This window comes from Pangasianodon hypophthalmus, chromosome 1 (genome assembly GCF_027358585.1).
Source record: "Pangasianodon hypophthalmus isolate fPanHyp1 chromosome 1, fPanHyp1.pri, whole genome shotgun sequence".
NCBI classification, from domain to species: domain Eukaryota; kingdom Metazoa; phylum Chordata; class Actinopteri; order Siluriformes; family Pangasiidae; genus Pangasianodon; species Pangasianodon hypophthalmus.
Window position 1 is genome coordinate 8354730 of NC_069710.1, and position 18498 is coordinate 8373227.

At 39.2% G+C, this 18498-nt stretch overlaps 1 protein-coding gene across 1 annotated transcript; it reads left to right on the forward strand.

Annotated features, from left to right (window-relative positions):
* Positions 1-2216: 2216 nt before the first annotated feature.
* On the forward strand, positions 2217-12347 carry zgc:66448 (uncharacterized protein LOC327401 homolog). The gene is made up of 2 exons (XM_026914343.3): positions 2217-3142; positions 6989-12347. Exons 1-2 carry the CDS (start codon positions 2758-2760, stop codon positions 10705-10707), a joined length of 4104 nt encoding a protein of 1367 aa, XP_026770144.3. The 5' UTR covers positions 2217-2757; the 3' UTR covers positions 10708-12347.
* The last annotated feature ends 6151 nt before the right edge of the window (positions 12348-18498 follow it).

Sequence of the window (18498 nt, forward strand, 5' to 3'; positions counted from 1 at the left end):
GGATGTGGGATGTGTAAGTCCGATCCATGGAGACACCACCTCACAACTTACAGGACTTAAAGGATCGGTTGCTAATGTCTTGGTGCCCGATACCACAGCACACCTTCAGAGGTCTTGTGGAGTCTTGCCTCGATAGGTTAGAGCTGTTTTGGTGGCACAAGGGGGATCTACACAATATTAGGCAGGTGGGTTTAATGATATGGATGATCGGTGTATACTACACATACACACTACGTGGTCATTTCACCATATTAATTAAATTACTGTGCCAACAATGTGACATGGAATTATGAAATATTTTCTTGTCCTGCGTACACCTTTGTTTTACTTTATCACAGTTTTGAAAAGCAAGCTCTGAATAGCTTCTATCTGGTGCACCAGTGGGAATTTTGGGTTCTCCATCCTTGACCAGTTTTGTTCTGTAGTGTCCCCTTGAGCAGCTGGTCTGCTCAGTGCCCTTGGGATTCCTTTTCTTTATCTCTATGTCCCTGTCCGCTGAGCAAGTTCTGCACCTAAAATCTGCAGTTACGTTGACTTGAATCCCTGCAATGTTGGGATGGGGGATGATCTGGATCTTGATTCTCAAATGTTTTATTTACTGATTGCAATTTTTAATATTCTTTATTTAATTCAAATTTGTATGTGATGTATACCCTCTGCTCTGCACATCTAAACCATTTCAGATGAATATTCATATTCAATATTCATAGGCACAGGAAGTTGTTGGTTGGCAGTAAACATTCAAAACAGTAGCGAAGAACCATACACCATGTGCCTCTATTTATGTGACTGATAACATTGTTTAATGACAGGATGTCCAATTTAAAATTAGGGCCATGTTGTTCAGTTGATTAGTCGTAGCTGTGAATAGAGAGGGCTGGATACCCACTAGCAACTCCAGGATCACATAATCTTGGGTAAGTGAATTTATATGAATTTACATACTTTAAAGTGGCATTGTTGCAAGACATGAGTCCATAAATCATATCAGGGTGTAAGGTCTTGCACCACTAACATTAAGTTAACAGCTACACAGCTAACTACAGCTAAGTAGCTAAATTGCTGAAATTACAGACATCTTTGTGCCTTACATGGTAACATTTCTGTGATATATCTGCTCAGAGAAGGCATCCATGTATACCTACATACCTCCGTTGTTTCATATCTGTTAACAACGCTGATTAAGCTAATTATTGCAAAGCATGATGCTTAGCCAACAATAAGGTGGTGCTAACTCAAGCAAATATGCATTAGGTGAATTTCTGCTACTTTACCCCTTGGGTACTAAAATGCAAATGCTTACTTATACAAGTTAGATGCTGGAAACCCAAAGTATGTGTACTCCTGACCATGACACCCATATATCCTTGTTGAACATCCTATTCCAAAGGCATGGCATTAATATGGAGTTAATACCTTTGTGCTCAGGGGCATTGTCATGCTAACTCTCAGTTCCAGTGAAGGGAAATTGTAATGCTACTGAATACAAAGACATTCTAGACAATCATGTGCCTCCAGCTTTGTGGCAAAAGTTTGGGAAGGGCCCACAAATGGTGGTCATGGTCAGGTGCCCACATACCTTTGGCCATATAATGTCACCACTCTTTGGATCCTATGCACAGCCTTACCTTCACCAGCATTACAGCTCTACCTGGTATTGATGAAACTACACCCTGACCTGACTAACAGGGATCATGCATACAGGTTTCACTGTAATTGTTGAACAATATCTGTAATATTCACTACTGGCTGAATGTAATGGCCCGGCACCTTAAGTGTTTAATTCACTGGCTTACTAAGAAGGATGTTCAAAATAAATCTGCCAGCTACATTCAGAAAGCCAACTTTCAACTCAGTCTTGTGCATCATAGAATGCAGTGAGGTTTTCATCGATAGACCAGACTTTTAACTGCAATTACAAATCCCACAAGACCATAACATTTCTTCTTGGTGTTAGTCTTACAGAGGTTGTCGCTTTTCTTTCAAAAGCCTGGAGTTGGAGAGTGATAGTTTTAACACTGGTTTAATTAATCTTTTGGATAATGGGGACATCATCCAAGGCATACGCGTATATATGGGGTTTTACGGTAACCACCAGGCGCTTGGTGAAAAAGCTGCCGCACATCAGATAAGATGTAGACACAAGAAACGTTTACTTGCGCAAAGTCTTTCTTACTGTTCTCGGAAAAAGATGTTATGTAGAGCAAAGTGTGCACGTAAACTTTTCTAGTGTCTACATCTTAACTAACACAGTCAAGTGGCAGCTTTTTCTTGAAACAGCGTTTTTATTCACTTTTTTTTTTTTTAACATTAACATGTAACATTAACATTTAACATGAACTCTTTATCAGCTCCTTTGGTGAAGGTTTCGGTATATTTCTCTAATATATTTAGTTAACTGATACTAACTACATACTTGTCTAATGTTAGTGTAGTCAGTCACACACCTTTACAGATTTTATTTCACAATAATGAACTCAAAACATTCTTTATTTCGCATGTGAAAAAGTGAGGCACACCCATACGAAGTGAACGCGGGTACAAACGCGAGATTTACCACACAAACACATTAAACCTTGTAATCTGTATTAGCACCACAATGCAATCTTGTGGTTTTTCCCCTCATTCTCGGTAGCTGTACCCAAGTTCCCTGTACTCCAGCACAGCAGGGGGCGCTCGTGGGAACAGCCAGGAAACCTGCTGGAAAAAGTGCCGATGACGTCACAGAGGAGCGAGACGGGGAACATTGAGTAAAATATGGCCGCTTTACGGCCTGAGCCCGAAGAAAGCCTGGACAACCAGTGCAATAACAGTGATTTCTTGGAAGATGAACGCAAAGAAGTTGAACGCGAGGGTACAGCAGACGAAGCTCCTGAGTCAGAAGAGGATTTTTTTCAAGAAAACGCCGACGCAAAAGAAAGGAAAGAGTCTGCAGAGGCACTGAACAATTCATCCGTTCATATTGGCTTTGTACGAAACGGAGAATCAAACCCGTGCCGTGAATCTGAGTCAGCAGTGCCTAAGGCACGTGCTCATAAAGCCGATGATGCTTCCCAGGATGAAGATCTTGGGCTTGTTTGGTCCGAGTCAGAAGAGGAGTTGGATTCGAGGGCATGTAGCCTCTCGGGCAAGGAAGGCACGGGTGAGTACGAATTAGCCTGCATGCATTAGCCTGTCGGATTTATCACGTGTTAGATAATTATATATTGTAATACAGTAGCTGAATCTTGTTGCACAGTTATAATTATGCATCCAGACAAAAATAGCTTCTTGCAATTGGGCGGCTGTTTGTCCAATCAGAAGTGGACTTGACTTCTTCGTTCAGCACCATGGACACATTGGACAGCACTGATAAGACGGCAGATGTAGTTCAAGAGGTTAGGATGCATGACAATATAGTAGAATCACATAAAACCCCAATCTGCTTAGAGAAGAATGAGAAGCAGGGCAGTGGTCAGTGTTCCACATTTGAAACAAAATGCTCAGATGTGCTTTGTGTTATTTTACTGCTAGATAAATGATGAAGACATTTAATACTGCTGCAGTCATAAACCAGTGAAAGAGACTAGTTAAATAACTACATCACAGGCCACATTATTTATTTTTTATTATTATTATTTGCATTATTTATATTCTTTCTATATATTTTTATTTACTTTTATATGTGTGTGTTTATTTTGTTTCTGTACATTTTTAGGAGGTAGTGTTTTGGTTCCTTAATCTAGCGTACGGTGCATTTACTTCTTTAAACATATATTTAGGGGAATAGAATATTGTTTGCACAGTGCTGTGAAATACTCATATCTAATTGGTTAATTGTGGCTAACAGGTGTTTTACCCTCAGTTCACACTAGCAGGTAATAAGTCACTCATGTTGTTTGTCTCTTGTGGGCATGCACTTTCCAGCATTTTTAGTTCCTATGAGAAATGATAGTAGCTATTGTATATAGCTTCTAATGCTAATTAAACTAACCCTAGCACTAGTTAAACACAAAATAAACAATGCATAAATCTGTGTGTAAATTGGTTGTTTGATTTGAATGTTATGTGCTAGGCTTCATGGGCAGCACTCTGTGGCACAGCCAGCAGCGTTGGAGTTGTGAGCTGACAGGGTCCCCAGTTCAATTCTGAGCTCAGGTTACTGTCTGTGTGGAGTTTCTGTGCATGTTCTCTCTGTGATCACATGGGTTTCCTTCAGGTTCTCTGGTTTCCTCACACTTCCCGATAGCATGCCAGTAGGTGGATTGGCTAAGATAGATTGCCCCGAGGTATGAATGAGTGTGGGAATGTGTATGTGAATGATGCCCTGTGATGGACTTTCCAGGGTGTGTTCCTGCCTCACGCCCAAGTTTCCAGGGATGGGCTCAGGATCCACTGTGACCCTGACCAGGATGAAGTGGTTATTGAAAGCGAGTCAGTGTGCAAGCAAATCAAGCTAACTGTACTTAACTTGTTGCAAATTTTTTTCTTTCATTTTTGCACATCATATCATAAATGGGAACTAATTGCAGGTAGGAAGTTGTGAGTGTGGAACTGAAGAAACATCGGACTACATGTCCCATAGGATAGTTCCGAGGAATCATTCAAGCCAGTAATTTGTATTTGTCACTGCATACCTGATTTGCACAAAACTGATCAAATACATTTCAATTGAGATTTTGTCACACTGTCGCTTTTGCTGAAATTGTGGTTCCGTGTCATGCTCATACATAGAAATTGAATGGTCAACTGTCACTTTGTCACTTGCTAGTGTGAACGTAGGGTTAATTGACCACTTAGTCCTGCTGCTGATTCATGTTTCTGTAATGTAACACCCACACTTTTTATTATTCAGCAATCTGCTAACATCTAATATATGTGTTACACTTATCCTTCCTGGCAGCTTGTACAAATCTGGCCATTTTCCTCTGACCTCTCTTATCAACAAGGTGGTTCCACCCACAGAACTGTTGCTCACGCAATGCTTTTTGTTTTTAGCACCATTCTGTGTAAACTCTAGAGGCTGTTGTGTGTGAAAATCCCAGGGGATCAGCAGTTTCTGAAATGCTCAAACCAGCCCATCTGGCACCAACAACCATGCAACCGGTTGAAGTCACAGGGATCACATGTTTTCCCCATTCTGATGTTTTATGTGAACATTAACTGAAGTGCTTGACCTGTATCTGCATGATTTTATGCACTGTGCTGCTTCCACATGATTGGCTGATTGGATAACTGCATAAATGAGATGTACAGGTGTTCCTATTAAAGATACTTGTGTGTGTATGTATACATGTACATACATCCATACAGTCCCCTCTGAATGTATTGGAATGGCAAGGCCAATTCTTTTGGTTTTTTTTCTATACACTGAAGTCATTTGGGTTTGAGATCAAAGGGTGAATGAGACAGTGGATCAGAATTTCAGCTTTCATTTCCTGATATTTACATCTAGATGTATTAAACAAATTAGAACATTGCACCCTTTGTTTGAATCCACTCATTTTTCAAGTGATCAAAAGTATTGGAACATGTGACTGACAGGTGTTTTGTGTTGCCCAGGTGAGCCCTGTTAGATTGACTGTTTAAATAATTAATAGCTCTGAATATCTACTCTTGGTTTGAGCCCTGAGTTTCACCTGTTAGGACTGCATTTGTTGTTAAAAAGGATAAAAAGACAAGAGAGCTGTCTATGGGAGAAAAGCAAGCCATTTTAAAGCTTAGAAAAGAGGGAAAATCGATCAGAACCATTACACAAGCATTGGGCATAACCAATACAACAATTTGCAATGTCCTGAAAAAGAAAGAAACCACTGGTGTACTAACAACCAGACATCAAACAGGTTGGCCAAGGAAAACAACAGCTGTTGATGACAAATATTGTGAGAGCTGTGAAAAAAACCCCAAAAACAATAGCCAGTGACATCACCAACAACCTCCATAGGGCAAGAGTGAAGGTATCACAATCCACCATTCGAAGAACACTTGGAGAGCAGAAATATAGAGACCAGACCACAAGATGCAAACCACTCATCAGCAGTAAGAGTCGGAAGGCCAGATTGGAATTTATTAAATTAACCAAGATTAACTGTTACCAAAGTGATGGAAAGACCAAAGTGTGGAGAAAGAAAGGGTCTGCTCATGACTGAAAACATATGAACTCACTGGTCAAGCACAGTGGAGGTGGTGTCATGGCTTGAGCTTGCATGACTGCTACTGGAACGGACTCACTAATCTTTAATGATGATGTAACTCATGATGGTAGCAAAATGAATTTAGAAGTCTACAGAAACATTCTGTCTGCCAATTTACAGAGAAATGCGTGCAATGTAATTGGGAGGAACGTAATCATGCAGCAGGACAATGACCCTAAATTTACTTTAAGACTATCTGTTTCAATACTTTTGGTCTGCCACCAAGAGGTGCCATGTTCTAAGTTGTTTAACACATCTAGAAGTAAATGTCAGGAAATAAAAGCTGAAATTCTGATCTATCGTGTCATATTGTTTAATCTCATACCCAAATGTATTCACTGTATAGCAAAAACAAAAGAATTGGCCTTGCCATTCCAATAGTTTTGGACGTGACTGTAAATGCAGAAAAAAGAAACAGTATCAGCTTATTTACTTTAGTGTTGACGTATTGAAGGGTAAAATCCTAACATTCCAAATCACAAAAAAATTTACAGGAAAAACCACATGCAATATGCAAACAGTGAAAACCATTTGAAAGCAATTGAGATGCTGCAAAAAATGTTACTTTGCCTGTCTGGTTGGCAAGCATAAATATGTCATGTGCCCTACCTATCTGTGCACACATACCTATTTATATATTGATAAATCCACAGTGTTTTTTTTTTTTTTTATATATATATATCTGCATGTGTAGGTGAGACATGTATTTCCCTATTTACCTAGCTGAATGATTATTGAAATGTAAAAAAAAGATTACTAAGCAAATATCCTCATCAAAAGAACAAGAAATATTATAGTATGTTGTTTTTGCATAGGGCATGAACTTCATCAAGGGACACCAGAGGACCAGACAACAGAAGACCTTGGCTTAGATACTGGGAGCACTATAGGACATGAAGATGCACTAGTACACGATGAGGAGGAAGAACTGACAGATCTGAGTGTGGACATGGAGTGTGATGGTGACTCTAAGGAGGAAGAGGACGAAAAGGAAGAGGAAATTTCAGAAGAGGAAGAAGGAGAACCCAAAGGTGAAGTGCAAAGTAAAGAACCTGAAGAAGGAGAGGATAGGGGGCCAGGTGATGATGAGGAGTGCCATGAGGCTGATGTTGTGGACAAGCAGCGGAAAAACCGCCTGAACTGCCGGGACTGCGGCAAAAGCTTCACTCGACGAGAGACATACGACCTGCATCGCCACTTCCACATGCATCAAGATGAGCAGGCTTCTCTCACCTGCAAAGAATGTGGCCTCACCTTTCAGCATCGCAGCAGCCTCATCAAACACCGCAGCGAACACAAACAAAACGGTATGCCAGATTCAGCATTAGTCTCTTACAAGCGGTCTCAGCTAAAGGAGTTCAGGGAAGAAAAGATATTTGAATGTGACCATTGTGGTGATTGTTTTGCATCTCTGATCCGATATAAGCTTCATGCCTGCCAGCAGAGCCTGGAGAAGCCATACCGCTGCCCGCTGTGCCGCAAAGAGTTCCAGTACAGAGTGTCCATTAATGCTCACATGCAGAGCCATTCATTAGAGTGTCCTTACAGGTGCCTCGAGTGCAATAAGGGCTTTCAGTGTGCTGTGACATTGCACATCCATCAGCGCTCCCATGCTGCCCTTAAACCTTATGAATGCCCTGATTGCGGCATGGTCTTCAGACACCGCTCGTTCATGGAGGACCATCGCCGCAAGCACACTGAAGAAAGGCCACACCGGTGCACCATATGTGGCAAAAACTTCAAATACGGCAGCCTTTTGCAACAGCACCAATACCTTCACACTGGCCAGAAGCCATACCGGTGCACAGAATGTGGGAAGAGATTTGCTTTTGCGCAGAATATGCGTGCACACTGTCGCCAGCACAAGAAACTCACTAGTTCTGCTGGTTTTGAGGCAGCTATTACAGAAAATAATGAAATGCACAATGATACAGGTTTAGGATCTATAGGAAAAGAGAACACCAATACAAACATGGAGCACCAGCGGAACTGTCCACTGTGTCCTCAGCTCTTTTACAAAGCAGCTGACCTAAGGGCCCATATATTGACACATGAGGCAGAATATGAAAAATTGAGTAATGGAAAAAAAAATTACAAGGTGTACTCCTGTCCCAATTGTCCTCTCCAGTTCTTGGATGAATCCACCTTACAGTCACATGCCTTGACTCATCAGATTATAGTAACTCCATTGAAGAGGGAGGTTCTCAGTGTAGCAAGCTCAGCTAGCACTGATAACATTTCAGCAGATGGAGAATGGGGAGATCAGACAGAAAAAAAACCTTTAAGATGCAGAGACTGTGGCAAAAGCTTTCGTTACCGTTCTGTTTTAGAGCTTCACATGCGCATACACAATAGGGGTTACCAGTGCCATGTTTGTAAAAAGTCATTCCGATTTAGCAGCTATTTACAGCAGCACTTGATCATCCATTCCGGCAAGAAGCCATACAAGTGCCCTGACTGTGGAAAGGACTTTGCGTTTCTTCAGAACATGAAGACTCACCAGAGACTGCATCAGCAGAAACCTTTTCGCTGCACACAGTGTCGCAAGGGCTACAGTGATGAGAGTCAACTGCAGCGCCACATGCTTTGCCACTCAGGAGACAAGCCTCACAAATGTCACATCTGCAACAAGAGTTTTGGTTTAGCATACCTACTTCGTGATCATCTGAACACCCACACTGGGGAGAGGCCACATCGTTGCCAAGAGTGCCATAAATCATTCCCCTGGCTCAGCAGTCTCCTTGTTCATCAAAAAATACACGCACGTAAACGTCAAGGAGCAAGCCAGTCCTACTCTTCAACTGTTGGTTCCCAACGAGGGAGGACAAGTGCTGTCGGAAGGGGCAGGAGAAGTGGTAGATGGGTTTCAAATTGGCCAAGAATGGGAGGAAATGTGGACAGGGTAATGCCGCTGCAACAGGCTCCTTTTACTGATCAGATTTTGCAGGGTTCAGTGCCAAACTTGTTGGGGCAAGAGTCTAATGTTTTTGATTCAGATAGGAATGAACAAACTCAGCTTATGCCTGTTCAGTTGCAACAACAGTGGCAAATTCAAATTCACTCACCGCTACAACAGCAGTCTAAATGGTTATCTGAAGGACAATCTAATAATTTCAGGCACCAGTGGCAATCAGCAACACATCTCAAACCTATCTTGCCGAAACCAGACGGTCTCCCCAAGATTGTATCTCAACAGCAGAGTCCTGGCTGGGCTGAGGTGGCACCACCAGGTCAAGCTGGCACAGCTCCCAAACAGCTTCCAGAGAACTGCACAGCACAAAATAACTGTGACACAGCTTCAACTAGCACATCATCCCCTACTAGGGGCTGTACTGATGGCCCATCCAAGAGTGAAGCAAAGGTGCAGCAACAACCTCCTTCATGGGTTAATTCACCTTCCTCAACTCCAAAGTCACCAGGCACTGCAGATGGGTCTTTATCATTGGATGCGAAGACACGTTCACCAGTGTCAAACACTCAGAATTCTCCAAACCATGGGTTAAATATTCAAGGCCAACAGTTATCACAGTGGCCAGTCTCTGATTTAGCCCAAAACACTAACATGGGACTTGGTTCATCAGGAAAGGAAAATGTAATTACTTTTAGCTTAAAAACACCAGCAGACACACAGCAGGTTAACACAGAATCTGATAAATCTGAGCAGCCACAATTACAACAGTCATCTACTCTAGCCAGTGCATCAATTTCAACACAAACAAGGCAAAATGCAGATGCAGTTGATGACAGTGCTGCTCTTAAAAACACCAGTAAGCCTTTGAATACTGTAACTCCTCTTGAAATGTCCAAGAGTGTAAACTCACAAGAAAAACCTGTGAATGAAACAGGGGCTCAGCATCCCCAGCTTCATATAATGCCAACCCCTTCACAACAGCAACATCAACAATTGCAGCTGGTCTTGCAACCCCCACAGCAAATTCAGCTTCTACAGCAGACAGTGCAGCAGATGCAACCTGAACAATTACAGCTTCTTCAGCAACAGCAGTTTCAGCAGCCCCAAACAAATACATTAGGATCAGTCAGTGTTCAGTTTGGAGCAGCTTCTTTTTCTCATGGGAATGGAAGCACAGTGTTTGGCTTCCAGACCACTCCAGTTGTTTCCCAAGCCCTGTTAAATGGACCAGTGCAGCAGGGGTCACAGCAGCAAGCACCTCTAGTTTCTGCCTCTCAGATCCTTTTAAATCAGGCCTCTTCTTTTATTACCTCACCACTCCCTCTGGCACCTCCTCTTGCTTTGCCAGGTACTCATCCCATCCATTCTATAGCAGGGCAACTTCCAGGTCCAGCAGCTCAGAATATCTTCTTCACTCCACCAGGCATAATCAATGAGAGACCAGTAATGCCACAGGCTTTGCCCTCAACTCATGTAGGACAACGAACTGAACCGAACAAACTTATCGGTCAAATTTCATTTGCCACAGATCACCGTTTTCGTTGCATGATCTGTGGATGCACGTTACCTGGAGAACTAGAATTACAGGTGCACTATATGCAACATGTACAAGGTGAGGTCTGATTTGTATAATGTTAACGTCTCTCTACACCCTTAAAGTTTCTGGCTGTTAATGTGCCAAAAGGACTGTTGTAGATGATGCTTGTTGACTCATTTCCTCAATTCTGAATTTCTCCTTGTATTCTGACTGTGTGAGATGTGAAGTGACCATCAGTAATTAGTCAGTTAATGGAAATGATATTTGCAACATGTTCAGCATATACAAATACATAACTGAGTTTATTTCACTTTGCAATGAAAATATCACCCATGCTAAACTATTGCTTAGATTTTTAAGTAGTTTTTTTTGTTTGTTTGTTTGTTTTATAATTCCCAATTATAATGTTGGATGATGTATATTCCCATCTGAAGCATGTTTAGTGCTTATACAAACCCAGGCCAATGTTCTCAGTCTGTAATGACACATTGCACTTATTCATTAGAGTTGCATAGAAACAACTGCAGATTTCAGCGCACAGACTGTAATATGCACAAATCTATGTGTAATTCATGAAACTCATGAAATTCATGTCATACTACATTCCAAAGAGCCTTGTTTTTTAATTAACAGAAAGCCCAGTTTATGTAGTTGTTGTGACAGTGAACCAGGAAAAGAAAAGGATTTATCAGGCCATCCAAGTTAGAAGGGAATTCCAAGAAAAGGAGGAAAAATTCAGTGAAGCCAAGTTAGAGGTGCTTTTGTCCAAAGTTGGTCTAAATAAAAATACAGTGTTAAGGTCAAAATCAGGTATAAATCCAAACTGTTTTCCATTCTCACCTGCTGGTTTGTGAAGTGTATTTATGGTAGAGTGTTTTTATTCATTCTAAATAGGTCAGATTATACTCAAGTTAGATTTAATTAGCTTTATTTATAAATAGATGAGCCAAGTATTCACCCTGAACAAATAAACAAATCTCTATTTACTATAAAGCACTAAAAGAAATTAATCAAACACTAAGAAGATGACTACCAAAATGAATAAAATCATGTCTGTGTTTAAAATAAAATCATGATGTGTTCAGGTCTTGATATGAAGGTATATAAACTATAACTAGTATATATATATATATATATATATATATATATATATATATATATATATTAAATTGAAAAAATAAAGAAAATGTCTTTGAATATCCTGCCTGTCCAAGTCGCCACATCCAGGACAGAGCTTTATGGTGCCTCTTGAACATAAATGTGCTTATAAATTTCTTAAATTTCTCAATAATTTCTTATAAATGATATTGTCACTGTTTTTGATTATTTAACATTATTTAACTGCAAGTCAAACATTTTAGGTTGTTAAAATGTTGTGCTCAAATTTACACATACCGACCAGACATGAATTTCATCAGACATGAAATTTGCTTATGTTTTATGATCAGATTTGACCACACGCAACTTTAATGAATAAGGGCCATTATGTGTAGTCATATGTTCACATCAGTTTCTCGTTTTATTTACTGTACAGCATTTTGTGTCAACTCTCTGAAACACTGAACTGCTTTTATTGTTTAAGGCCTGTATTTGTAAGTTAAAATGGCAAACACAGGAGGAAAATATCACTAGGACCTTCACGTAAGATCACTGAAAGTTATCTGTCTACCTCTGTCTGATCCTTGTAGTTTTAGATTCAATAAATTTTGATTTGGAATTGATCATATTGATGCTTTAGTGTCTATAATTGTAATACCTCAGGACCCATCAACCCTAGGAAAGTTGAAAGTTAACAATCATTAAAGTAATATGCTGCTCATATTAAATGTTTCTACATTTAAATGTTCATGTAATTCTTTGTTACATACAAGCCTGCCTTATAGAGTTGGAATCATGCTGTTAGTAATTTGTACTTGAATATTGTCATTCAGTCTTGACAAAACTGAAATTGAATTTGAGATTTGTAATAGAGGAATGTAAAATCCTAAACTGAATTTAGTTTTTTCAGGATTTACAGTTAAACATTTTTGAAAAAATTAAGCAATTTCTAAAACTTTCAATCTCTTAATTCATTTACATTTTTACCTAAAATGTTTTGAGTGAATTGAATGAACACAGAATTACATACCTAACACTGACTGATGTTGAGTGTGTAATTACACTTAAATCTTATGCTAGCTAAAGTATACAACAGAGGACTGGTGTGGGTGCATTGGCAAAACAGTTCTCATTAGGCTCTGTGTAAAATATCCAAAGTCTAACTAGGCCTGACAGAACAGTTCTGGCATTCTGAGGGTAGTACAAATAAGCCTGCTTTCTTTTGCTTACAATCATCCTATTAAAACCTTTTTTTTTTTTTTTTTTTTTTTTTTTGCCTTTATTTCATCTTGTCTTTGAACATTTTTACTGCTGAATATATAAAAGAGGACACTGAAAAACATATGCCAGCTTGTATTCCCAAACGGCCTTCCGTCCAAGCACTACGTAGGCCCAACTTAGTCAATCCATGAAACACAAGTTATATAGACAATCACCTTCACACTACATTATTCAGTTTCTTAGAAACATAAAATCACCCATTGTTTTATAGCCAATAGCATGTATTGCAGCCAAGAGAAAACAATTGAGACTAAAACATTACTACAATACTGTTCACTATAGTCAAGTAAAAATCAGACCAGTTATTGATATTGTTAATGTCCTACTCTGAGTAACTAATATTTTCTCATAAAACCTTTTCAGTTAAGTGCAAAACCAATCTTCACTGCATTTTGCATTGTCCTGCAGCCAAGTTTCGCAAAGCCTCCTCTTTAATAAAATGTTGCTGAGTCAGAGTAGTAATCAAATTGTTTTTCCTAAGACTGGTTTCTTTTTATTGTTTATGCAATAAAAAGAAATCGCAATCAAGGTTCATTAGATCTTGGTGAGGTAAATGTAACTTGTATTTAAGAAAATGCATATAAATACTGTATTTGAAATAAAAAGTACAATAAAAAAATAAATAAAAAATATTTTTACATGCTTAACCACTGGTACTACTGATGGTTCTGCTCTCTTCACTTTTTTGCACTTTTTTTAACCCGATGCTGTCACTACAAGATTTTATATTTACTGGATGATGTGCAGTTTCTACAAACCACCTTCACTGTATTTTTTTTTTTTTTTAATTTTTTTATACCATCCACATCTGCTGCAAACTTGCGTTCCGATGAATATATCTGCATATTGTTAATTTGCCTCCAAGCTCTCTAATTCCCCCTGAGTGTAGATACCCTTGCCAAATAGACCATGTTAATTCAATCAATTGCTTAAAACAGTTGTAAATCTATATTTAAAGGAGCAGTTTGTAATTGAAAACTCTTTTCATTCTCTTTTTATTTCCTCCACTTTATAATCACCTCCACCCCATACTGTTAGTTTTAGCATTTAAATTAAATGCAATATTTCTCGATATTTAAAATCTATGGTTTAGATAACTCTTTCTACTACCTTCAAAATCAAAATAATCTAATCTGACCATTTCCCCAGACAACAGGGGAAGCAGTCAGACTGTGGCTCGAGCCAGCCCCATGCCACTCTGGAGTTTTTCCATCTCTCTCTCTCTCTCACTGCAACATAGTTTTCAGTAACTGCATACAGGTGTGACACTCGCCCTTTACCTGTGCTTTCTCCATCACTCTTCCCCTGCCTGGTTAGGGATGCAGTGGATCTGGAGCCTATCCGGGCAACAAGACAGGAATACACCCTGGTTGGTACACCAGTCCTTAGGCACAACATTTGCACATCTAGGGGCAATTTAAAAATCAATGCATCTACTGGCATGTTTTAAGAGGTGGGAGGAAACCAGAGAGCCAGGAGGATACTCCCTGGATGAAACTCCACACACACACACACACCATAGTCCCTGGGGCTGTGAGGTGGCAACGTTGCCTGCTGCACCACTGCGCAGCCTCTAAATTATTGGTAATTATTTCTTTTTTATACAACAGTTAGTTCCGGTCCACTAATTTGATTGGACAAGCAGTGTTCTAAGAGTGCTTATATTTAGTATAACTGCACTGGGACGTTTCACTGTGTGTAATCACTCCACTTGTCTGTGTTTGCCACATAAAATTCCACTTCATATTTCGAAACGGTTACAACAGTAGTGTTAGCGAAATCAACAGCAGACATTTTTCATGAATATAACTTTTGTTTAAAATATGAAAGCTTGTCAGATGAAGAAGGGAAGCCAATTTCACCAGAATGTACAAATCAGTGTGAGCTAGCTAGCTGACGTTCTATAAAGTGAGTGTAGCTTCTTCAGGATCTGTTTCCACTAGCGGAGCAAAAATAAACAAAACATTTGGCCACATTGTGTCTGAAATGTCAGTTACTCTATGTAAATTTCTTGTTTATAGAGGTGTTGTATAAAAATATTGCACTTGCAATCATGTGGTTATATTGAATATACAATTTTCAGTATGACTGCACTCTTGCTCGTGCGATATTGCTTAATTAATACCTAGAACTGTACTGTCTTATAACTTGTCACATTCTTAGAAAAAATGGTTCTTTAAATGTTCTTAAAAGGGTTTGACTTGGAACTCTTTCTGATAGGGAAACACTGTGAGTATAAGTACAAGTTTTTATTAGTGAAGTGTCATTCACAAACTAGTCAACTCTTTGAAGTTTGCTCTTTTAGGTGACCTACAGTAGCTGACTTGCATGTCTGAAGAGCAATAATATATCCTTTTGCTCAAAATTCATACGTATTCTGTTTTATGATTCTCTAAAACTATTAATCACATACAGGGCATCGAAATGCATCAAGTGAATCTTATCAGCATGTGGGTTCTTTGGTACAGTATAATGATTTAGAGACAGTTGTAGCAGAATGCTAAGATATGTGTTTGAATTAGATATGTGTGAATGATGCAGCATGTGGGTGTGACTGCATTACAGCCTCTTATAATGATTTAAATAGTGCAGTGTACTGGGGACGTGAACAGTTATCAGAATAAAAGTAGAGCTATCTTCAAATTCTACCCTAATAATAGTTAAGTCTGTGCTGTACATGTGCAATGCTGTTGTGTTTAATTCAGAGTGTAGGCCTAATCACTGTTCTGTATAGGCAGATCATTTATACAGCTGGACAATATGTCATCCATCCACCCATCTATTTTCTGTACCTCTTATGCTGCATAAGGTCGTGGGGAGCCTGGAGCCTATCCCAGGGGACTTGGGGCACAAATTAGGAGAAACCCTGGATGGGGTGCCAATCTATCGCAGGGCACAATCACACACAGACACATGCACCCATTCACACACTACAGACAATTCAGAGATGCCAATTAGCCTACAACGCATGTCTTTGGACTGGGGGAGGAAACCTGCGAAGCACAGGGAGAACATGCAAATTCCACGCACACAGGGCAGAGGTGAATATTGAACCCCTAAGCCTGGAGGGGCAAACGGGTCACTGTCATGCTAAAATCGGAAATTCCTTTTCAGCTTCATCTTACTAGCAGACACCTGAATGTTTGCACCAAAATTGACTGGTATTTGTAGCTATTTATGTTTCCCTCCACCTTGACAAAAGCCCCAGTTCTGGCTGAAGAAAAGCAGCCCCAAAGCATGATACTGCCACCACCATGCTTCACCATGGGTATGGTGTTCTTAATGTACCATAATACATTTTGCCACATAGTTTGGGGTGATTTAGTTGGGCTTGGATGTTTTTTGCGAGAAAGGGCATGGTCTAGCCACCATACCCCATAGCCCAAACATGTGAAGAATACAAGAGATTGTCACATGCAGAGAGTAATCAGCAATTTTCAGATATTCCTGTACTAACCTGAATGTTGCTGTAGGTCTCTTGGCAGCCCCCTGTTAAGTTTTTCTTGTCCTTTTATAAATTTTGGACAGACATCCTGTTCTTGGTAATGTCACTGTGGTGCTCCATCTTCTCCACTTGTTGATGGCCTTCACTGTGTTGCATGGTACAGCTAATGTTTTGGAAATTTTTGTGTACCTCTCTCCTGATCGATTACTTTTGACAGTGAGACCCTGTACAGGCTTTGTAAGTTCTTTGCAGACCATGGCTTCAGCAGTCAGATGAAACCAATAAGATGTGAAGAAAATCCTACAGAAACAGCTGATCTTTATTTGGAGTTAATCAGAATAATTTCATTGTATGATAATTACTTTTGAACATGAGATTGAATGTGATTGGTTCATTCTGAACACAGCCACATCCCCAACTGTAAAAGGGTGTGCACACTTGACTTTTTTATTTTTCCTTTTTTCACTGTAATTTATATGATGTAATTTCATATTGAGGGTGGAAAAAGTTCTGACATGATTTATCTTAGTTTCATTTAACAGGGTGTGTAGACTTTTTATATCCACTGTATATATATATATATATATATATATATGGAATATTTATATATGGAATAAGCCCCTCATGGAAGGGGCTTTCATTTATTTGTCTCATTTTATTATTTATATATATATATATATATATATATATATATATATATATATATATATATATATATAAATAATAAAATGAGACAAATAAACGAAAGCCCCTTCCATGAGCTCACAGGTGGGTTGTGATTGAGTTTAATTAGATCCTCGTTTGCTCTCTCTGAATATCCCGGATGTTCTCTCTGGATCGCTCGACCCGAATTTTTCACTTCTTGAGTTTTCAACCGTTTGATTTTTTTTTTTTTAATAAAAAGGAATTATTATTCTCTCTCTCTCTGCTGGCACAGTACGTTACACAGTTATTTATAGCCTGTAACCTGAGAGCGGAAGTTTTAACAGAAAAGTCATTTTGTTTTCTGAGTGTAATATTCTTTTCATTTTTCAGTTAGTTTTGTGACTAAATGCCTGAGGAAAAGTGCCATGCTATTTACCTCTAGTCGTGTAATCGTGCTTGTGAATAGCTTTCAGCGAGATTTTTAATACTTTACAAAAGTAAACACTCAGAAACAAGTCGAATGAGGTGCTTCTGGATGAAAATGAAACTCTCCCTCAGCAGGTCATGTTTATGTGTCACAACCAAACCAGAATCCAGTGTGCGCAGACAATATGGCGGATCAATCCCACAATGCACCGTGATGTCGATTCCTAAACACTGTGTTATTAGTGTTATTTGGCTTTAACGTTAAAACACGGTAGTATGTACGTTTACAAATGCTGAACGTTACAGAAGTGTGTACAGAGACGGATAATGTGCAGTAAAATAAAGAGTCTGCTTGTTGCCTACAGTAACATCGTCTCTGTGGTGTGGCAGAGTAACAGTTTGACCTGCTGTCTGTTTACAGGAGACAGAATCCTAATGAAACACCTTCACTAGCTCGTTCAGGTACAATCCCAATAGAAGGTCATGCTTTTTCTTTTTTATTACAAGGCTCGTCATTGTCTCAAGCACCAGATGACCTTTTCATGTTGGATTATATTGCTGAACTCGACCGGAAGTCCATCGCGAGGTTATTTAACGTTATTCCGCTTTATTATTTTCCACCCGTATTGTGACATGCGCTTGGATTGGTTAATAGCTCATACAAGCAGCGCACTAATTGGATGGTAAAAGGTGGGTTTATAATATTAAAGCAATGGAGGTGCTAGTATTTGAAATATCTACAAGTAGCTTAAAACACTTCGAAATTGCAAAACATCAATACTCTACCCATTTAATCATTGGCTGAAAATAAAGCAATAGAAACATTTATAATTGCACATAGTGATTGACTGTAAAACCAAATGTACAGTGGTAAGCATTTTCAATATTTAACTCTCCCTAAAATGTCTTTAATATGGAAGATATAGTGTAGAGTTTAAATGTTAAATTCAAATGTCACTTCTTTCATTATTTATACAAATTC